The sequence below is a fragment of the Prunus avium genome, chromosome 5 (genome assembly GCF_965620075.1).
Source record: "Prunus avium chromosome 5, drPruAviu1.hap1.1, whole genome shotgun sequence".
In the NCBI taxonomy this organism is placed as follows: domain Eukaryota; kingdom Viridiplantae; phylum Streptophyta; class Magnoliopsida; order Rosales; family Rosaceae; genus Prunus; species Prunus avium.
Window position 1 is genome coordinate 18656858 of NC_142288.1, and position 22861 is coordinate 18679718.

Sequence of the window (22861 nt, forward strand, 5' to 3'; positions counted from 1 at the left end):
AATCAAATGCGCACGGGTTTCTCTTAAGTAGGATGGGTTTTTTTATTTATTAATAGGCAATGATAAGCATGGGTGTTTTTTTTATAACATAATAATAATATAATAAAAGTTCCAAAGCATAATTAATTTCTTCTGAATGCCTTGGTAAGTAATGAAGTTTTTTTTCATTAAGCAAGCAACCGCACATTATTAAAATATAATAATTAAAATATTACCTCATTAAAAAAACAAGTTAACATATTAAATAGAAAGAAAAAGCTTATATCTAAAAGAATTTTTTTTTCACCATATATAAAGCTTTTGATCGAATATATGGAGCAGAACAAATGGGTGTGTAACTCGACATGGAAAGCCAGAAAACAAGGAGTTCAAGAGAGAAGTGTGTGATATTTGGATGCTCAAGTGATGAGCCCCAAAAAGCGATGCGTGAAAACCTAATAGAGGATATCGAGAGGACCAAACTAAAGTCTCATCTCATGCTGTGAAAAACTGAAGCTTTGATTTCTTTGCTTTAGAAGTAAATGGTGTGGTTGAATATTGTTGTTGTTGTTGTTTTTTTTTTATTTTTTAATGTGGACAATTGAAATGTGGTTTTTTCTATCAATTAAGAATTATAATATTATCGTTTCATTTTTTTTTTGTTCTATTTTCTATAGATTTTTTTTACCTTTTATATGTTGACCCCTGCAAGGAAAATTCATGGATCCGCCACTATATATACATCTATAAGTAAAAAAAAAAAAGATTTATATATATATGGGAGGGGGGTAGGCCCACCCTGGTCCTCAGGTGTCTCCGCCACTGCCCATATCACACCTATATCAAAATTTAAATCAAAATTGTACCTCAAATACTGTGATATAATGTGCCTTGCATGTGTTTGTTGAAATTCCCGAACCAAAAGTAGTTGTTATTAAGTTGAAAAACTCAACCTACACATTTCTTGAAAGTATAGACACATATTTGTTGAAATCTAGAAGATAGAATATCTAAAACTTTTGGCGTTGATTTGCATGTAGTGGGGAATAAGAAATGGTTGGGAAGTGGAACAGTCGTGGGGGGATTGTAGATTTGTTAAGAATGGTCAAATGTCGTTTCACATTGATTATGGGTAGTTTGCTTCTTGTTTTTGGCGAGGAGATAAGACATGTGCCATATGAGGGTGGGTTTAGGACGTGACAATCATTGAGTTTAAATGAATTTGTTGAAATCTAGAAGATAGAATACCTAAAACTTTTGGGCTGCGTTTGGTTCATGGGAAAGGAATCTTGGGCATGGGAAATCAATTCATTTCCCATGTTTGATAAGTCAGGCATGAGAAAGCGATTCCTAGCACATGGGAAAGTAGGAGGGAAAGTGAATCCTTCCTTCCTCCTTGGGTTTCACTTTCCCTTCCCATGGGAAAGTAAAACTAGCATTAAATACAATTTTTTTTGACTAATCTGTCCTTACTAACAATTCATAATTACAATTTTTATCCAACAATTATTGGTATATATATATTTTTTTAATAGGGGTACAATTGGGAAACTAAACAAAATTTGTTTTCCATTCCTACTCAAAACAAACATGGAAAAGAAAATAAAGTGATATTTCCGGATCACTTTCCCGGCATTACCAAACATGGGAAATGAATCAACATTTCCCATCCCTTGGGAAATGACATGGGAAATGATTTCCCATCAAATTCATTCCGTGAACCAAACGGGGCCTTGGGGAAGAAGAAATAGTTAGAAAGTGGGAACGGTTTTGGTGTCGTGGGTGATTGTAGAGTCATAAAAAAGGGTCAAATGTTGGTTTATGTTGAATATGGGTGGTTTGCTTGTCGTTTTTTGCGAGGAGATAAGACATGTGTCATTTGAGCGAGACATTTAATTTGTTTTAATTGTGTTATGGGAAAATGTGACTTTAATCACATGTCATGTCATTTAATTTCATTTGAAGTTGTTTTTTTCTTTAATGAAAAAAAAACCCTTGTAAAAATTTGATTATAATTAACCTTATCTGGAATAAGGTAAAATTATGTTATTATCTTCCATAGTAATAAAGTATTTATTGAGCTTTAAAAAAACTCCCTATATGATATTGTCAAATTATTACTTTATAGATATATACTTTTGCTATATGAATTGACTAGGGCAACCTTTCCTTAAGCTTCGTATAAATAAATAAATAAAATAAAATAAAATAAAACCTTGGTTTAAGCTCACCTGTCAATTATTCAGTGTGGTTGCAAATTGTCAAAGACCACGTGAAGTGGACTTATACAAGATGAAAGACTCTAGAAAGATTGCTTTTCAGCAAGAAACACTAGAAAAGAAGAAGTAACTGATCTACGTAACTGTCATTATAATGCTGTCACCAATTTTTTTATTATTTACATTTTGTTCCCGATGAAATTGAACTTACCTCGTGCGTGCGACCGATGTTGATCATAAACTTTCCAATTATTATTATATGTTCCTCCAAATCAATGCTGATATAATCTTTGTATTAAATGCTAGATTAATTAAGATGTAAACTTTGTCAATGAACCAGATGTTTGTGCCGAAGGCAGAATCGAATGGATAAGCAAGAACCATATGGATATGGATGCGGTGATTTATTTTCTTCTTTTCTTTAAAGCAATACGGAATACGCAATTACGAAATAAATAAAAAAATCGTTCTGTTTGGTATCCTATTAAAAAATTATGATTCTCTTTTAAAATATGAGTTTTTAAATAGTGATTTTAAGATTTAAAAATTTGTTTGGTATTGAACTCCAAACTATTTTTAAAAGCTAAAAAATTGAAATTAAAAACCCTAAATTTTCAAATTGAAATTAACAAAAAAAAAAAGAGAAAGAGACGAGGGAGGGGTTTCAATTATTGAATTTAATTAAAGGTGGGGGTTGCTTTAAGTTTTTAACCACGAGGCTTTTCTGTTTAAAATATAATATTTTTGTTTCGTCTAAATTTAAAAGACAGTATATAAATATTAAAACATTTGATTGCCTGTGTATTCAACAATGCTTACGCAAATTACGCCTTTCCCTTAGAGTCAATGATGAGGTTTTGGGGCTTTTTTCTTCTTTTGACAAACCATTGAAATGGACCACATAAAAAGTTTTGATTTGGGATTATTGAAATTTTGAAGATTTTGTTTGTTGGTTTGTGTTCTACGTTAAAAAAAAATATTAATTGTTGTATAAAATTATTAGATAGAAACATAGATCATTTTGGGGCGCTTCATTTGGAATTGAAGCATAGTTTGACAAACATCTTTGTGTAGCCCATAAGATAACCATGCGTGGGCTTGATGCGTGTCACACCTAAGTATTTTAAATCATGTTGTGCACAAGAGTTTAGTAGTGGATTTGGATTAAGAGTTTAGTAAGGGGTTAATTATATAAAAGTTATTTTCAAGAGTGAATCTCTCTTAGATCGCTTCAACTTTTCGACTGTCTTAGGCCACTGGGGAAGTTTTTACTTATATATGTCATATTGCTATTGAGATAGCTCCCTGTCCTTTGTACTGTTTTTTCCTATTAATCTAATAAAAACTATCCACTTTTTAATATAAAAAAAGTGAACAGAGGTTTGCCAGTTTGGAACTCAATTCACATAAAATAATCATCCACAAAAAAAACTCATCATTTTTTATATCCAGTTTTTGGGCTAGGCCGAGCTTTCAGCTCCCTTCCATCACCCTCCACACTATATCCCATTGGGTCACCTTTGATCAATTTGAGCCCAGAGTGTTCAAAATTCCATCTTTACAACCACTTCCCTCAAAACCATCTTAGGATATGTGATTAAAGGGACACCCAAGAATTGTTTCTAGACACTCAAGAAATGACAAGTGAAGTCCCTTTTATGATACATTCCATTTACCTGTGCATTGCACTTTTAGTTCTTGAATTAAAAGATTAAAATCCAGTTATTGATAAAATAATACACCGATACATTGGATATACCATACAAATATACATGACAACGATTCGTGACAATTTTCAGGTGTTCGTATAATTAAAAGATTAAAACACATGATTGTTGTAAAATACTAAACAATAATATTTGGATGACTGAGAAATTGCTCAACCTTCGGATGTTTTCCTCAAGGCCAAAAGTAGGTTCTTGTTGCCATTACAGCAATTTTCTACAGCCTAAACCAGATCAACATGATATCAATGTGACCTTGCATGGCTTTTTTTTAAAAAAGTCAAATATCATCGGCATGATTGATCATTCTTGATTACAAGGGACCATAATTTTTTACAAAAAACTGTCTTATGCTTTGGACCTCTTGATTGTCAAATCCATATAAGTACAAGAAATCCATTGAAAATGATTCGAATTTGATTATTTCAATGTTCCATATATAATTTATTTTTTTGTGAAAAAGAATTAAGTCAACCGTACAGAAGGTACAGAGAGTGCCCCAGTACGATGGCAATTGACCCTTAGGATACTCCGTAACCATATATCCTGACTTTTGTTTTTATTTTTAAATAACGAGTAGCATGATTGATTTTTTAAAGTTCAATTATTTATTGAGATGATAAGAATCAAATTCTTGTAGTGAGTGGTGAAAATAATGAGCTCAGTGCATGAGTATAAACTCCTATGAGAGTACTGTGCTTGTGTTCAAAATTATGTCGTTTTTTTTTTGTATAAAAGGGTATTAAACGGAAGTCTTTAAACATAGAGTGTTGCTATTTGGACCATATTTATTAATTATATTGCTGACCACCTCTCTAATATAAGTGGATTCTATATTGCTGTGGTACAAATAGCGTTATTGTTAAACATAATCACCATGCAAACAAAAAAATAAAACAAAAAAGTAGAGGATGCTCCTCAATTTGTTTGATATCCAATAAAGAATAAAAGATAATGCTATTTGTACTACATATATTGACGTCTACTTATATATGTGAGATCACACCGATTAACAATGTGATCGATAAATGTGGTACAAATATTTGAAAGATAATTACGGTAGAAATAGTTGCGGATTGCCAAAAATAGAAAAATACGAACAGTTTTGGACAGCCGTAAGATCCAACGGTTTTTTGCCAAAAGAAACCAAAGAAGTACAAGTACTTGACGCCAGACCAATTAGGATTGTGAACTTTCAAACCATTTTGTAGGGCTTTCCAAAAGAAGCAAGTATATTGCTTTGCTCCAATATGAGCAAACTTCAAACCACACCAAGATTCTTTCCATTCACTTTCAGACGTCGGTTTCTCGTTTCTTTGGAAAGTACAGCTTTCTGCTATGCTGTATATGCTGGCGGCGTTGTTTCAGAAGCTCAGCCTTTGTCTTCTTCCAAATGGCCGCTGCTTTGTTCCTCGCTCTCTCTCTCTCTCTCTCATCTGTCAAAGTCTGGCATATACTATGTCTTATATGGTGGAAACTTAATTGGTTTCATGGCAGGTTGTATATGTATCCCAAGTTCTTGTATGTTTTTCGACCCGTTTCTCCAACAACACTACAGATCCTCTCTGGCTTCTGGGTTTTAATGGTCTTGGTGTTTGGTGAAGAATGTTCATGTGAAGGAAGCTGATTGCTTGAGATTTCTGTTAGATTTGGTACATATTGGCATTTTCAATGCCCAACCCTTTATCCCCTGATGACCACTTTGTGTTACCTATCAGTTGTTTGAATTATGTTTTCTGTGGGTTTTTAGTTATCATTGTGTTGAGTATCATCTTACACATTATAAAACCTAAAGATATGATTAATTTCCATGCAATGCAATATATCCAACACTCACTGATGAGATGAGTCTTGTTCATTTGGTGAGGCAAAACTAATGGGATTAGTTGCCATTGCCATTTGAAATTTAAAATTTACTTTTCATTTTCTCAGACAGAGAGTAGTGTTTCTAATGCTTAAAAACTGAATGAACAAGAAACTCCACTCAACTTCATATTTCCAAATCATAAAGCAGGAATTAAAAGTTCCAAATTGTATTTGTCTTTCTTCCCATGTCATCAACTTCCTCATTAACTAGGTGAATGGAATATGTGGTCTTCTTGAAATTGATACAAGAAGCTGTGGCCTCAAGATGTTGGAGGAATCATATTTCACCAACCTGTATTAGATATTTTTTTTATTTGTTAAATGATGACTTTTGCATCCGTCGAACTTTTTTATATGACAATTTTCTGAATTTGCAGATTGTCTATCTTTCCGTTTCTCGGTGGGGGCTAAGACAGTGGAGCTGAAATGGACACGTCAGTTGCCCTTGAGCCTATATGCAAGGAAGCTGTTGATCTGGTGCATGTTCTTCATCTATTTACATTTTGGTGTTAAATTAGCATTCCTCAAAATCTTATGCTAATCATAAAGCTCATATAGAACTAGTGTGCAAGAGGATCTCCCTGTGAAGTAGTACCTAGTACCTGTCATATTAGAGTCTTTTGAGTATTCTTTTAATCTTAAATATTCTGGCAGGAGAACATCCCTGTTGAAGAAGTCTTTGAAAATTTGAAATGCACGGCAGAGGGTCTCAGTTCTGTTGAGGTGCAACAGCGGTTAGAGGTGTTTGGTTACAACAAGCTTGAAGAGAAAAAGGTTTTGGAGAACTTGTTTCAGCTTGTGCTCTTACTTCTGTTGTTGTAATTAAATTCTTTAAATTGTTTCCTAGGCAGAAATCTCTTTCAGTTAGCTTCCACCTTCTTGTTCTATAATACTGTATTTTTCTTTGCAGGAAAGTAAACTATTAAACTTTCTGGGATTTATGTGGAACCCTTTGTCTTGGGTTATGGAAGCAGCTGCACTAATGTCCATAACTCTTGCACATGGAGGCGTAAGTCTCTAGGAGTTCATCTTTCCATTGAGACCAGAACTTAGGTTTCTGAACTGACTTTTGAAAACATTTTTCTTTCAGGGAAAGGGTGTAGATGTTTATGACTTCGTGGGCATCGTGGCACTACTTGTTATCAATTCAACAATAAGCTTTATAGAGGAAAATAATGCTGGAAATGCAGCTGCAGCCCTTATGGCACGACTGGCTCCAAAAGCCAAGGTTATCTCATTTTTATAGATGAACTGCATTTCCCTTCTCCACCAACCATTTCCCTACTGTTTCCTTTCTGTTCTGTTCATAGGATTTTATTTGATTTGATTCTTTCTGTTGCCTTCTGTAAAGTTGATCGTGAATAAAATCTCAACAGGTTTTACGAGATGGAAAATGGAGTGAGGAAGATGCTTCTGTGCTGGTTCCTGGAGACATTATTAGTATCAAATTAGGAGATATAATTCCTGCTGATGCTCGTTTGCTTGAAGGAGATCCTTTAAAAATTGATCAGGTAGCTAAGTCATATTCTACTATTATGGTTATGAGCCATTTCTACATGGTGATTTATATACAAGTGTATTGAAATTTGAATATGATAAGGAAATTAGGAATAGACCAAGCGAAAGGGAAAGGTTCAAGCTAAATGAGGTTGGGACTTTATTTAAGGTTTCTACGTTCAGGTCTTATAATAAATCTACCCTTAAATTCAATCACAATGCACAGTTGAAATTTAGTTTATAACTGGCATGCGTAACTGGAATTGTTACTTAAATGTTACTTTCCTATTGGATAGGCAGGAAATATATGAATGAAGTTATGTGTCCTTGATTCTGCCATCAATGCATCCTTTTTCCATATTACTTGATCCTTAATTTCTTAGATTAAAATGACCTTGAGCAGTAGGAGAGTAACATGGTCCCTCATCCTTAGAAGTTCTTTCATGTTATGTTAAATTCAAATTAATTTCAATGTTGATGCCATAAAACAAGTAGTCTAGAAACCATTGGCATTATTGTCTTTTCAAGAGGAGGTCATACCTAAGATGAACATTAATGGATATGTGGCCCATTATGAGCGTTTAACGCATTCTTATATCACCTGGTTCTACTATTCTCGCCTAATATTGTGACAGACTTTCCGAACTTTCTGTTTTATTATTTGTTTCTTCTTTTCAGTCTGCCCTTACAGGAGAGTCACTCCCAGTAACTAAGCATTCTGGTGATGGAGTATACTCTGGGTCAACATGTAAACAAGGTGAACTCGAAGCAATTGTCATTGCAACTGGAGTACATACCTTCTTTGGAAAAGCTGCCCATCTTGTGGAAAGCACGACACATGTTGGGCACTTTCAGCAGGTTCCTTTTTAGAACTCTTTTCATCTTAATAGAGTCATATGTTCATGTTGGTAAAATGTCAAGCCAATAGACATCTTTCATATGAGATGCTTTTCAATTTAGAACTCGGCAGCACAAAAACTTTCAGTTTGTTGCTTACAGGTAACGGGACAGTGAAATCCACCCATGTTAGGGAGTGTTTCATCTTGAGTACGAGAATTTGTTACTGGTTTCACATGGCTAAATTACCATTTGGACTGATTGTTTCAGGTCTTAAAAGCTATTGGAAACTTTTGCATTTGCTCAATTGCCGTTGGAATTGTGATTGAAATAATTGTCTTAATAAGTCAAGGTAGACCTTATCGTCCTTCAATAGATAACCTTCTTGTTCTACTTATCGGCGGCATCCCAATTGCTATGCCAACAGTTCTGTCTGTCACCATGGCCATTGGTTCTCATCGTTTAGCTCAGCAGGTATAAGAAGCTGCATTTAATTTATATCATGAAATTTCAGTGCTGAGTTAGACTCTCTTCGATGTGGAAGTCAAAGTAATAGTTTGTCTGAGTTCTTTTCAGGGTGCAATCACAAAGAGAATGACGGCTATTGAAGAAATGGCTGGGATGGATGTGCTCTGCAGTGATAAAACAGGAACTTTAACTCTCAACAAATTAACAGTGGACAAGAATCTCATAGAGGTGTTAATTCTTGATCCTGTCATATGCTTAAATTTTTTGATAGATATGACTGAACTACGTAATTATCTTGCTCATTGAAGTTTATTATCAATTCACATTTTGTTGGTATGTCTAAATCTACACAATAAAGCTATTCACTGTTTAAGATTTTTCCTATTTCTATTCCCAGTGGTCTGAGAGAACTATATGTGTAAAGAAAGTACATCTTCTCTCCAGAGCCTTCTTGTTCTAAGCTATATAATCAGAAACATAAGGACTCAAGATAGATTTACATTATTGTTGTTTAGAATGTACGAAGTAGAGCTAAATATTTTGCTATATAATGTTGTTTGGAACGAAAAGATGAAACCTACTATGGTTCTGCTTTACTGTATCTCCATGGATGTTAAATTTAAGCTCTATTGCATTATGTAGACATTTGACAACGACTTCCATTTTGCAGGTTTTTGCCAAAGGTGTTGAAAAGGACACGGTTGTATTGATGGCCGCAAGAGCTTCAAGGTTGGAGAATCAAGATGCTATTGATGCTGCAATTGTTGCAATGCTAGCTGATCCTAAGGAGGTAGGAGATTGTATAACTCAAAATGTTTATGCAACTCTTATAGGATGCTAAAGTTGAAGGTTTTGGGGAAGTTGAGCCTGCTTAGGTGTTTCAATTCAGTCTTCAAGTGCAATTCCAATGTGAAACTATTGTTGTACGATAACAAGAAGTGCATATTTATAGTATCATATTACGCCACCAAAATTATTATAGTTCTGTGACAAAAAAAAAACAAAAACAGATATAGCATATATTCTACTCTAAATTGCAGGGCTATGTAGGGCAGGGCATTTAGGCTACGAGATTTCCCGTGTAGTTTTGAAACTTGCATATGCAATGATGTGTTTTGTTCACTAAAGCTTCATTGAACTGAGTTTCTCCTGTGTTCATTTGTAAGGCTCGAGCTGCAATTACAGAAATTCACTTCCTTCCATTCAATCCAACTGATAAGAGGACAGCACTTACATACATAGACAAAGCTGGTAAAATGCACAGAGTGAGCAAAGGTGCACCAGAGCAGGTACTTAATGTCTCAATTTGAAATCTTGGTTTCTTAGTCCTTCACAGTAAAAAATGACCTAACAAAATTCTTTTATTTGTGTAATTTGTAGATACTCAATTTGGCATGGAATAGATCAGATATTGAGAAAAGAGTACACTCAGTGATTGACAAATTTGCAGAGCGTGGACTTCGATCCCTTGCTGTTGCTCAGCAGGTAACTGAGATTTTAACAAATACCTACTCTTGGATGTATGTTCCTTTGATGCATTATGGTTGAGGAGAGTTCTGTAATTTACAGGAAGTTCCTGCTGGTACAAAAGACAGTCCTGGTGGACCTTGGGAGTTTGTCGGTCTTCTCCCGCTGTTTGATCCACCACGCCATGACAGTGCTGAAACTATTAGAAGAGCTTTAGATCTTGGTGTGAGTGTTAAAATGATCACAGGTATGTGAAAAAAGGAGTTTTTTCTCTTTTCATTTCAATGCTACATTATACTTAAAAAAACTCTCTCAGTCTACTCATTCTTAGCCATCAGTTTCGAGAGGTCAACAGGGTCGGGTCATAAAACTATCAATTTATTCGTTCTTCTGATTTATCTGTACTATCAAGATTCACTACCAGAAAAGTTGCTGATGACTTTGAAGTTACTTCTATCAATTTACTCGTTCAGGACACTAATTTATAATGAACTTCATAAATTTCATTATCTTGTACTAATCACAAGTGACTAATGTTTATGATGAACTTCATAGATTATGACCACTTCCATTCCAACCTTCTCAGCACCCTAAGTTTCAGACCTTTTTTCAAAACTTTCTTTTGACTTCCGTAATTGAATTATTTTCCAGGTGATCAACTGGCAATTGGGAAAGAGACAGGGAGACGGCTTGGGATGGGTACAAACATGTATCCATCATCGGCGTTGCTTGGTGAAAATAAGGATGGCTTAGATACAACTCTAGGAATTGATGAGCTCATTGAGAGTGCTGATGGTTTTGCTGGTGTCTTTCCTGGTAATCATGTTTGTTACCATTTGTTACTTTTGTGCGTCAACTTCGCATTGCTTCTGCCTGACTTGATGCTTCATTTCAGAGCATAAATATGAGATCGTGCAGCGATTACAAGGTAAGAAACACATAGTTGGAATGACGGGTGATGGAGTTAATGATGCACCTGCATTGAAGAAAGCAGACATTGGAATTGCTGTAGCAGATGCCACAGATGCTGCTCGTAGTGCATCTGACATAGTACTGACAGAACCTGGGTTGAGTGTTATTATTAGTGCTGTTTTGACAAGCCGTGCAATCTTTCAAAGAATGAAGAATTACACAGTAAGGGGATTATCTCTTATCATTGTTTTAGCAAGTTGACCTGGAAGTGATTCTGGTACTGAATCTTGGGTTTGTTTTCAATAATTGTTTTGTTCTTGTTTCTTTCTTTCAGATATATGCCGTCTCTATAACAATACGTATTGTCGTAAGTAGTTCATGACCCCTTTTCTGTCACATATAAGCAAGCCGTAATGTCAGTTTTCATTTCTAATTGGGTTTCTTTTACAGCTGGGTTTCTTGCTGCTTGCTGTATTCTGGAAATTTGATTTCCCTCCTTTTATGGTCCTCATCATTGCCATTCTTAATGATGGTAAGTATTACTAACCCTTTAAGTTCTCTCATCTCTTGTGTTTGTCTGTAACAGAGTTTATTGAGCTTGAACTCTCGGTTTTCTACTGTTCTTCATTTACTCCCCTTCTTCCTGTTGAAAATAAACCTGAACTTTAAACTACTTACCAGGTACTATTATGACAATATCCAAAGACAGAGTTAAGCCATCTCCAGTTCCTGACAGTTGGAAGCTCAGTGAAATATTTGCAACTGGGATTGTCTTAGGCAGTTACCTCGCCGTGACGACAGTTGTGTTCTTCTATATCACTTACGAAACTCAATTCTTTCAGGTAAACATGATTATTGTGCATCCTTTCCTAGTATCCCGTTGATTTATCCAGATAAAAAATGCAGAATTTTAAATTTCTGAAGTTTTGCAAGGGGAAATTATATTAGTTAGTTTCTCTTAGTCTATTAATTGTTCCTTATCTTACTGTTACTATTTCTATGTTTTGCTGATACCTTGTTTAGCCCATAGCCTACAAGCTTAAATTTTCAGTATCAAAGGTAGTTTGATATGGCATCATAGAACTTTCTTTGTCCTTTTGTCTTCAGATCCTAGTGGCGCTTCTAGCCTAAAAGAAATCCTAGTAGTCCCTGATTTTAATAGTTTCTCAGTTTTGCATGTGTAAACTTGCATTTGGTTCATTTCACGGTTATTGCCTTTGGCATAGATGAACACTGTCAGGGCTTACATTTTGTACTGGATGACAATGATCAAGATTTTAACCTCTCTCTCTCTCAGAAAAAATTCAAAGCAGATGATATCTTCAACGAGCCGCTCTATTATGAAAATGAGAGTCTCAACGAGCCACTAAATGCAAAGCTAGCATCTGCCGTGTACCTTCAAGTTAGCACCATCAGCCAGGCTCTAATTTTTGTCACTCGCTCCAGAGGGTGGTCATTCACAGAAAGACCTGGTCTTCTTCTTGTTATTGCTTTCATAGTTGCTCAACTGGTAAACGGTTTCATCCTTTTTCAATCGAAAAGCTTTCAATATATAACATTAGGTAGAAATTCTTTAGGCTCAAATAATGCTTCACATTCATCAAAATTTATGCGTGGAATATCTCTTTTAAACTTCCTTTTGTTCAGAAAACTTTAGTTACAATACTAAACTTACAACGGTTTGAATTCATAATACGAAACGCTCCATGCTTACAGGTTGCAACAGCAATATCTGCTCAAGCAACGTGGGAATTTGCTCGAATTCGAGCCATCGGCTGGCGTTGGTGTGGAATCATATGGTTATACAACATTCTCATCTATATGCTACTTGATCCTATCAAGTTTTTTGTTCGATATGCGCTCAGTGGGAGGGCATGGAGTTTGATATTGAACAAAAGAGTGAGTGAATTTGAACCTTCCATCTCATGACACAATTTTCTTTTTCTCTGAGCATTAGACATCAAGAATGAATGAAAATATGTGCTTGGTTTGCCATGTTCCTCTGTTAGGCTTCCTTTTGTAGATTTTAACAAAACTTTTGGACTTACTTTTCTCATTAGACCTTTCTAAGAGAATTTCCACATTTATGTGTATGTCTATAATTTTGCAGACGGCTTTCAACACCCAAAAGGACTTTGGTAAAGAATTTCGTGAGGCTGCATGGGCTGCTGAACAGCGAACGGTTCATGGCCTCCCATCTGAGCCAAGGAACATCCCTGAGAGGCACACATTCAGGGACGTTAGCATCATGGCTGAAGAAGCCAGGAGACGTGCAGAGATTGCAAGGTTGGCCTTTTTTTTGCGTTGGATGGTTCAAGTTTTCTGCATATACCAATAGCATATATAAAACATGAGAAATATTATGTTGCCAAAGAACTGCTTATATTTGTAGACTATGAATCTAGATTGCACATTCAGACAAAAATCAACATAATCAACAATTTAGATTCACCGTCTGACAACAAAAGCATCTTAGGTTATTACGTGTCTAGGCCATGTTGTGTGTTGCCTAACTTTGGTTTTGCTCTTTCTTTGCAATGCAGACTGAGGGAGCTTCACACTCTGAAGGGGAAGGTCGAGTCCTTTGCAAAGCTAAGGGGTTTAGATATCGAAGTTAACCCACATTACACACTCTAAGTCATTTTCCGGTGTACTTTTGGATATTGTAGTTTCCCTCTCACTGTGACCATTTTGATCTTTTTCCTTTCCTTTATTCTTGATCATGTTTCCTTATGTTGTATGGGTTTGATGGACACAGAGCTTGATAATGCAAAATAAAATATCAATAAAAGTTTTAATCTCCCACTGTTTCTCTATCGTTTCGAAGATGAGTTTTGGGGTTGATTTGATCAGTATGGCTCAAATGTTCCATTATCTTCTGTTGATATATTTTTTTATGCTGATATTGTGTTTATGATTAAAAACACTGCTAGTTTGGCCGACATCAAATTATTAACATAAAAAAACAAAGGGGTTATAGCTGAAGTAATTAGTTGAGAATATTTACGAATCACGGTTCATCTATACACATGAAGTCTTATGTTCAACTTTTCAGTCACTCAAAATAGCTCGTATGAAGAAAATATCAACACAGAGAATTAAATAGGGTATACCCCAGCATCATCCCACGAGCACGACTACAAGCAAAACCACAAGGCCCACAAAAGTGTCTTTGTCCTACAATTACTCTCTATCACAACAAAACAACTAAAATTATTGATTGATCCCAGAGTCTCCCCGATATTATCGGGATAATGTCGGAGACGATAATTTCCCATACGGTCAATATTATCTAGGATAAATTTTCATATATAAAAAATTCTCTAAGGATAAATTTAGGCATATATTTAATGTTATTTATTATATTATTATGAAGTTGTATTTTTTTTTTTGGTTATATATTATGGAGTTGTATTTTTTTTTTGGTTATATATCATGGAGTTGTATTATTATTCACTATTGAGTTTTAATATTGTGCGATACTAAGTTTGAACGTAATAGGAATTCTTTCTATGTGGTACTAAATTACTCATATATTTTATCTTTGTTTTTTTGGTCAAGCTTATATATCTTATTATATGTATGAAGTGTAATATATTGTAGTAAATTATTATAACTTAAAAATTATGGTGTGTTTAATTTTATTTCACTAATTACTACATATTTTCTAAAGTCACAGTGTTTGTCGGGTCGCTACATAATCAACTAAATCACTCAAACCCACCATTGCCATGCATTTCCTTCCAATTTTTTGTGATCAAATAATAGATAATTGACTAAGTAAACGTCCTCTAAAGTTTAAATAAAAATTTCCAAGTGTTTCTCACAATTATGATTTTTATTCAATTTTTATCGATATCGATATTTTTTTGCTATATCCATGTTTTTGGACCACCGATATTTCCGAAATTCTCGATATTTTAGACTTTGATTGATCCTAAAAGTGACCGATTTCAAATATCTTATTTTCTTTTTCCACTAAAGAATATATTTTAAACATCTTAATGATATTTAAAATATCATTACTAAATTATAATCCGATTAGGAATGATATTTTTTCTCCCATCCCTTCTATCCTTATGGGCCTCGACAAGAGGAATCACTCACCTCATGAAGTTTGGTGATGACCTGTCTGATTATAATTAGTGCGGACAATCTCGATTATGACGTTTATATTTTTTAACTTTTTGGTTTCCGACTCACGTGAAAGATGAAGTATGAACAGACCTTTGGCTAGTCCACTTCACAAATATGTCCGTGAAAATCACGTGCTCTAATGGGAATGAACTACTTTACACAAAAGCAAAATGAATTACCTAAAGATTCTGACCAAAGTAAATCTGAAAATTTCTGGTTTTGAGATGAAATTTCTGGTTTGAGATGATATTAGAGGTTCAAATGGAACCACCTCTCGCATAGCACTGGGTGAACTGAATTTCTGTTTACATAGACGTTAGTTCCACGTGGTATCAATCCGGTGTCCATGTAAAGAAAAAATCGTACGTCTCACCAACCAAATCTCATATTAAACGATAACGATTAACTTAATAGTCAGACCAATGAAGAGGCCAATAATTTAATTATACCTGTAACCATATGCTTCATTTTGCTAAACTTTAAATATATATATAAACAAATATGTTACATATCCCAAAATCATAGGTTTGCAAAATGTAATATTGAAGATATATATCCGTATTTTATATGGGCGGATCCGTGGAATTATGTTTTTGACACAATTTTTGCACAATTAGATTATTTCTCTCAATAAATTTCTCACAATTTTTGACACAATTTTATATGGGCGGATCCGTGGGTAAATTTCTCTCAATAAATCATTTTTTTTCTCTCTTTTCTCTCAGTTTCTTTCTTTCCTTATCTTTTAAAAAAATTGAAACTATTTTGGAGAAAGTATTAAGTTTGCTAGCATCCCATCTTCAAGTTTAACCTTGCTGGTGCCAATGGCACTGTACTTAGCAGGACTAGTATTTCTGGGCTCCTTTTCTCCAAGCATACAACTTGTCCAAGACTCTTAAACATGTGTCTCTAAAATCGTTGGGTATTTAAATAGTATTTGTGGGTTCCTTTTCTTCGACTACACCTACAGCACAAGATTTGCCGAAATACTGTGTGGTTAAAGATTCGTAATCTACAACTTCTTCTTTTTTCCGTCAAATTTATAATGAAAATCTCCTTAACATGAAGGAAGAGAGAGAAAAAATATTTTATTATTTAATTAATTAAAGAATTAAGATTAATAATACTTAATTTCAACCATTGAATGCATTGAAAAATTGTGTCAAAAGTTATGTCAAAAACATAGTGCAACGTATCCGCTCCAAGTTTTATATGCTTCATTTTCAACCACATTTCTCCCCCGTGAGTAGTCCTAGTTAGTTCCCACCTGACTATTATGTCGCTTTGTCAACTTTACAAATTTCTCACCATATTTTATAAATCAAATTATTCAATTTCACATTTGTTTTTTGTTTCAACAAATTCCTTTTGCTCCAGTGCTTGTTTGCCATGTCACGACCGCACCACGAATTCCACACCACAAAAATAAAGTAAACAAACATATATATCCACGTACCCCCACTTCTGTTTCTTCTTGTTGATTTTCAGATAAGATTCATGCAATAAACATGGTTTTTATTGGCTGTCCTCACTCGGGTTTGTGCCAAATTAGGTCCTCATGTGTTTGTCTGTCTCCATTTGGCATTTCCAAGCCTTTTCTTTTTAACGCGTTTGGTCTTCAAATTTGTGCTGCTATATAAAATTTTATTCACTTCCCTCGTTTTCTCCATCGCATTAAATTAACTGTGAAACAATGAAAGATATTTAGATTTTTTGAGCTGGTTCCTTGGTCCTAAAACGACTACGTTAATCACTGCTTTTCAGATCAGATACTGCCTAATCATCCCTTGGTTTCTTGTCTTAATCTGCTTTCTTAACTGGCTCTCCATTGCCATTACAATTTACAATCTTACTCTGCCGTGCAAGCAACCAAGTTCTAGTTCACTCCGACTGGCGTCGAATCCTATGGTTTTCTTGTTGTTCTAGAGCGTTACGTGTGATGGGAGTTGGGATATTCTCGTTATGATTAAATTAATGTTAATTGGTCTAAGTTAAGGAGGTCGTGTTATATTTCAGCATATATTTGATTTCATTGGATGGTACGGCTGTGCTTAGTTTAAGTTAGTTGGGATTTGCTTACTGTCTGTAATGGAGATGAGATTGTTTGAATCGAAAGCTATGTCTGCATCTGAGACGGTTCAGTTGGGACGGATGTATTCGAACCGGTTTGCGGGTTTCAGGCACATACCAGCTGGTGCCAAATTCTCTCCCCAGTTCTGTTCTTGCAGAGGTAATTGTTTTCAGACAACAAAAACAAGGAGACAGAAAAATAGGATTTTTTATATTTTTAATTCTCAAGTTTTTCATTTCCTTTCCAGGGATTCTTCTGAAGGCTTCTTATTCTTCTCATCCTTCCAGTTCGAAAAATAACTTTCCGTCAAGTAACGCTATTGGTTCAGTTGGAGATAAACTTGCAGGGGAAACTTGCTTGTTTCAAATAATTGGAACAAATGGCACAGGGACAAGACCGAATTTGTTTCCTAGAGAAATTACAGTACTTGATGCCTTCGATGATGAGTACGGGGGAGTTATCGTTGATCCAGAACGATTACCAGCAAACCCGAATGCCTTTGGCTATATCCTGCATTCTTCTCTTTCTCATTGGAGCATGGAGGTATATATTCTCATTCTCTGCCTATGCCACACAATATGGTACCTCACCTTTTTGCTAGGAAAGTGATAATTATAAACTTTAGTCACATGGAGAGCCTTTGATTTTCTGATCCCTCCTTTTAAATTAACATTGTTGTCTGGTAATGGTTTTGCTGCTTATGTATCCTTGATCTTTGTAATTTATACGAGCCTTATGTCTGTTCCCTTCCCTTATAATATAATTGATACTATTAGGAGATGTAATATGTAATTTCCATTTGACTGCAGGGGAAGAAGGGAATTTGGCTAAAGCTGCCAGTAGAAAGAGCTGAGCTTGTTCCAGTTGCTATTAAGGTACCTTACTAACTTCTGTATAAAAGGATTTACGATACGAAACCATAGTTTCATGAGCTGAAGGTGAATGAATGAAGAAAGTTCACAGAACAAGTAATTCGGGTTTGCAGAATTATATTCCTTTCTTTTGTTTTGATTATTTACCGAGTGTACTGTGATTATCTGATGTAATCTATCCGGTTTCAGGAAGGGTTTGAGTACCACCATGCAGAACGAGGGTACGTGATGTTGACATACTGGATTCCAGAAGGACCTTGCATGCTTCCTGCTAATGCTTCACATCAAGTAGGGGTTGGGGGATTTGTCATCAATGAAAATAATGAGGTATAAATTGCTCTGTTGATAATGTGAGAAAGAAACAATAAATTCAAAATTGGGATACACAACTAGCCAATTTTCTTAATCTTTGTATGAAACTTATGAGGTAGCTGTCTCATAAATTTTCTTCCTAAACTTAATTGGATGCAAGAAACCTACCTAAGTCGTTTTGTAACCAACCTAAATGCCATGACTTCAACATAGTCAGCGATAGATTCTTTAAATCTTTGGTTCTGTATCTTTCAGACAGACTAGACTAAGTAGTAATCTTGCTGAATCTAGGAAGTGAAACGATCCCAAAATGTGCGTGCAAGTTGGCTGACGTGTTTGTATTCCAATAATTGTAACTGAAGAAAATATTTATACGGTATAACCACTAGTAATGTGCACTGCACTTATCTTTAGTTAATTGGCTTTGATAAACTTGTTTAAGCCCTTTGATTAAATGCAGCATTATTGAACTGATGACAAATTGCAGGTTCTTGTTGTACAAGAGAAACACTACGCTCCTGCATGCGCTGGTTTTTGGAAAATACCAACCGGCTTTATCCTTGAGGTATGTTATCCAAGTTTGATACTGCAATAGATCATGTTTTTCTAATTCTTTGCCTACTTATATTTTTCTTCCTTTGGGATCAGTCGGAAGAGATTTTCACAGGCGCTGTGAGAGAGGTTAAGGAGGAAACCGGGGTAAGAATTTGGTACATAATATTTCTTCTAAGGTTCAATTCCATCTAGATTGCACGAATTTATTCTTGCAAAGTAGTTACTATCCAATCATGTTCTTCTAATACTGTTAGCTGCATTTTGTTTTAATTGCAGATCGATACAGAGTTCGTTGAGGTTATAGCATTCAGGTAATAATCATATCTAATTGTTATTCACAACACTTAGACATGTGACAGAAGATGATTATATTTTGTTTACATTTTGCAATGCATACACTTTTTTCTTTCCAACTGTAACATTATGAAAAACCGTAGTGAGTACATATCGTAAGCATCGTTTTGTTTACAAAGAATGCTGTGTATTTGAGAGGGAAAAGCGTTCGATAAGTAAATTAAGCAGTTGAAACCGGTGCAATGGGACACTTCATATAAGTTCTGAGTACTGATTTCCTTCAACAGACGGCAGCTAATATTTTCTTTAATTTCAACTCCAGGCATGCTCACAATGTAGCTTTTGAGAAGTCAGATTTGTTCTTTATCTGCATGCTACGGCCACTATCGACTGAGATTACAGTTGATGATCTTGAAATTGAAGCAGCCAAGGTAAATTTGTACACTCACAGAATACAAGCTTAGCACCATTTTTAATGGCTTCAGTTTCTACAGCTTTGGCCTATCCGGCTATCATGACAAAGCTATAATAGGGGTGTAGAAAATAAAAATGAAAAGTACAGAAAATTATCTACAAGAAAACTAGTTGGAGAGATTATATAATTGCTTGCTAGTTCCACTCTTTCCCATTGCCCTCTGTCTTCTTTCTTGATAAAATGGTATCAATGTACTTCTAGTCTTCGTCCCTTCGGGGACATCTGATAAACTTGTATTTAATGTACTTTTCTAGTCTTCTACAAGAAAAAACTGGAAAAACATTCAGGACTATCTAGTAAATTAAGGATGACAATAAAATGTCGGACCACAGGCAAGCTATGAAAATTAACCGTAATGCCCCAGCCATGAGCTGGTTGCTACCTGCTTGAGCAGCTTTACAAACTTCTGGTTTTTGGCATTGCTTAAGAGACTAATAATTTCTCATTCCTCATATAGTTTTGGTAACCAGGATCAACAGAATTAATGGGATTTGTGGCCATAAGCTAAATGCAGTACTATTTTCTTTTTTATCTGCACCAAACATGGTTTTCAGGTAACATTATTGGATTTGTTGATTGCTTGAACTTAGAGCTTGTGCCATTAATGTGCAGTGGATGCCCCTGGATGAGTTTGTGGAGCAACCACTAATACAAGAGGATTCCATGTTCAGGAAGATCATTTCGATATGTATCGCCCGGCTAGGAAAGCGTTACTGCGGTCTATCTTCTCATCAAGTGGTCTCAAAATTTGATGGCAGATTGTCTTCCTTGTACTATAATGTTGTTGATGCTCAAGATTTCAATTGTTCAAGTTGTTGAAGGCCTACATAACCTCACTGCCCAGCGTAAGAACACACATTCCTGCCCTGCCCTGTTCTAATTTGTTCTGTATATGGTTGAAAAAAAATGCAAAGGTTTCAAACATTGAAACAAATGTTACAAGCAATGTTTAACATGTAATTATATATGTTTTTTCCTGATGTAAATATATCTTCTAATGTAAAGGGTCAGAAGAATGGTAATATATGGTATCCTCCTCACCTATTATCCTGCAGATGAGGCTGTTGTAAATACAATGCCATGAGATTCCTTAGTGTTACTAAAATAAAACTTAGTTGGTTTCTTTCATGAATTATAAATTTGTGGCATTTGATGTGACAAAAACAAGATGGAAAGCCCTCCATTTGGTGTTTGGGAAAATTAGTTGAATTATTTACACAAAACACCCTTTGAAGTTTCATGTGTTTTCACTTTAGATCCTGTATTTATACAATACTATAGTAGTATGCTCACGTGGTACATCTTGTACACGTGTAAGAAATAATATCAATACACGTATACAAGATATACCATGTAACGGCAGTACCCTAGTATTCTATGATCACTCAACTATTTGGTTTCACATAAATCCTAAAATTGAAAGCAATTGTGCAAATGCTCTATCTTGAATTCAAAATTGTTGACATGGACATTTGTGCCTTATCCAATGTGGTTCTGTCAATTGTCATGCTACAATTGCCTGCTGAGTCTAAAATTATTGTCTATTATTAGGTCAGAGGTAAAAAAAAATAGACAATACCATGTGCGGTGGCATGATTGATGCCATCTGGGTGTGGTCAGAGAATTCAATCCAGTTGGTCACAAATCAGTTCTTGTCTTGCAATGATTATTTGGCTTTTTTCTTGAGAAAAATTTATAATCGCACTTATCCACGCCACATCATCAGATTGAAAAAATAGATTATGTTGTTAAATTCAATGTATTTTTGTGTTTTAAATAATGTTATATTAAGTTTATAATATGGTATTTCAAGTGTACTATTCTAACTTTATGGAAGAAAAAAAATAATAGTCAAAGCAAGAGATTTTTTAAACTAAACACAATTTTATATATTTGCTGCTGATTCAAACACATTTGCAATTTACTAATAAATCAAAAGACCAATCCTGATAGCTTAAAGAGACTAAAATGCCCCTGCACACAATAGCCACTTGGACCCAAATTGACAAAAGTCAATGAATTTGACGAATTATAGGGGGTGAAGCATGCAGGTTAGAATGATCCTTTTTTTTTTTTTCTTTCCCCTTTTTTCTGTTTTTGGTTTGCATAAAGGAGGGAAATTCATTGAATATTCTCTTGTTATGTGAGGAGAGCCATGAGTCTTTGGGCTGCTGCCTAGGCTTACTAACATCAACGATGAATTTTGTCACGCACAGACACAGGGGTTCGAACCCCTCCACATTCCAAGATCTGTAGCCACTTAACCACCACACTAGTCATCACTTTGTGATTATAAACTATAGAATCTCGTATTTATAATACTTGCGAGCTGTTTATGAAAATAGAAATTAACATAATTACTTATTGTTTTATATTGTTGATCAGTTACTTAATTATTTAATATAATTTATTTCTTTTCTATTTAATCCATTTAATGTTATTGATTATTTTATTATTCATTATAAGTACTTACATTACTAAATTCCCCTTCAAATTGTTGCTTAATTACTTAAATCTCTATAATCATTTTCTGTATTTACTATTTAATTCTTTCTTGGATAAATTTATTTATGTTCTCAATTAATTTTCAATACTCACTATTATTTTTTAAGCATGGTAAAGTGCCTAATTTTCATGAAAAATCAAGTTGGTTTACATCTTTAATTATTTTTCAATTTTTGATAAATAATAAATATAAGAACGTGTACCATGTCCAGCGAATAAGGTGAAATAAATTGTTGCTTGATTACTTAAATCTCTATAATCATTTTCTTTATTTCCTATTTAATTCTTCCTTGGATAAATTTATTTATGTTCTTAGTTAATTTTCAATCTTCACTATTATTTTTTAAGCATGGTAACGTGCCTAATTTTTCATGACAAATTAAGTTGGTTTACATCTTTAATTATTTTTCAATTTTTGATAAATAATAAATATAAGAATGTGCACCATGTCCAGTGAATAATGTAAAATAAGGTTACTCATGTATCTTATCATGTAATTTATAAAATGTAAAATATTGTACTAAAAAATGATAAATAAATTACTAGGGTGTGTTTAATTCTCGTTCATTAATTACTCAAGATTTTCTAAGTCACAGAATTTGTCAACTTGCAATATAATCAACTTAAATCACTCAAACCCATTATGCAATGCATTTCCTTCCAATTTTGTG

At 34.6% G+C, this 22861-nt stretch overlaps 2 protein-coding genes across 2 annotated transcripts; both read left to right on the plus strand.

The window, feature by feature from the left end:
• The first annotated feature begins 5258 nt into the window (after positions 1–5258).
• LOC110756452 (plasma membrane ATPase 1-like) lies at positions 5259–13774 on the plus strand. The gene is made up of 22 exons (XM_021957890.2): positions 5259–5574; positions 6166–6265; positions 6443–6562; positions 6699–6797; positions 6879–7016; positions 7165–7299; positions 7964–8143; positions 8393–8596; positions 8699–8818; positions 9261–9380; positions 9757–9879; positions 9971–10075; positions 10160–10304; positions 10709–10873; positions 10953–11191; positions 11304–11336; positions 11420–11501; positions 11651–11811; positions 12267–12479; positions 12686–12868; positions 13080–13255; positions 13513–13774. The coding sequence occupies exons 2-22, from the start codon at positions 6215–6217 to the stop codon at positions 13604–13606; spliced, it is 2886 nt and encodes a 961-aa protein (XP_021813582.1). The 5' UTR covers positions 5259–5574; positions 6166–6214; the 3' UTR covers positions 13607–13774.
• A 2892-nt stretch (positions 13775–16666) lies between these two features.
• On the plus strand, positions 16667–20824 carry LOC110756451 (nudix hydrolase 8). Its single transcript, XM_021957889.2, has 9 exons — positions 16667–17336; positions 17425–17720; positions 17987–18052; positions 18239–18376; positions 18849–18926; positions 19010–19060; positions 19193–19227; positions 19533–19641; positions 20298–20824. Exons 1-9 carry the CDS (start codon positions 17195–17197, stop codon positions 20502–20504), a joined length of 1122 nt encoding a protein of 373 aa, XP_021813581.1. The 5' UTR covers positions 16667–17194; the 3' UTR covers positions 20505–20824.
• Positions 20825–22861: the final 2037 nt, after the last annotated feature.

What these genes read in the sequence shown, in the direction of transcription:
- LOC110756452 (XM_021957890.2), top strand. Translation starts at nt 6,215, where the DNA reads ATGGACACGTCAGTTGCCCTTGAGCCTATATGCAAGGAAGCTGTTGAT. An exon ending in CTCATCGTTTAGCTCAGCAG is followed by an intron (nt 8,597 to 8,698) that starts GTATAAGAAGCT and finishes AGTTCTTTTCAG; the next exon opens with GGTGCAATCACAAAGAGAAT. An exon ending in TTTTGCTGGTGTCTTTCCTG is followed by an intron (nt 10,874 to 10,952) that starts GTAATCATGTTT and finishes GCTTCATTTCAG; the next exon opens with AGCATAAATATGAGATCGTG.
- LOC110756451 (XM_021957889.2), top strand. Translation starts at nt 17,195, where the DNA reads ATGGAGATGAGATTGTTTGAATCGAAAGCTATGTCTGCATCTGAGACG. An exon ending in CCAGTTCTGTTCTTGCAGAG is followed by an intron (nt 17,337 to 17,424) that starts GTAATTGTTTTC and finishes TTTCCTTTCCAG; the next exon opens with GGATTCTTCTGAAGGCTTCT. An exon ending in TTGTTCCAGTTGCTATTAAG is followed by an intron (nt 18,053 to 18,238) that starts GTACCTTACTAA and finishes ATCCGGTTTCAG; the next exon opens with GAAGGGTTTGAGTACCACCA.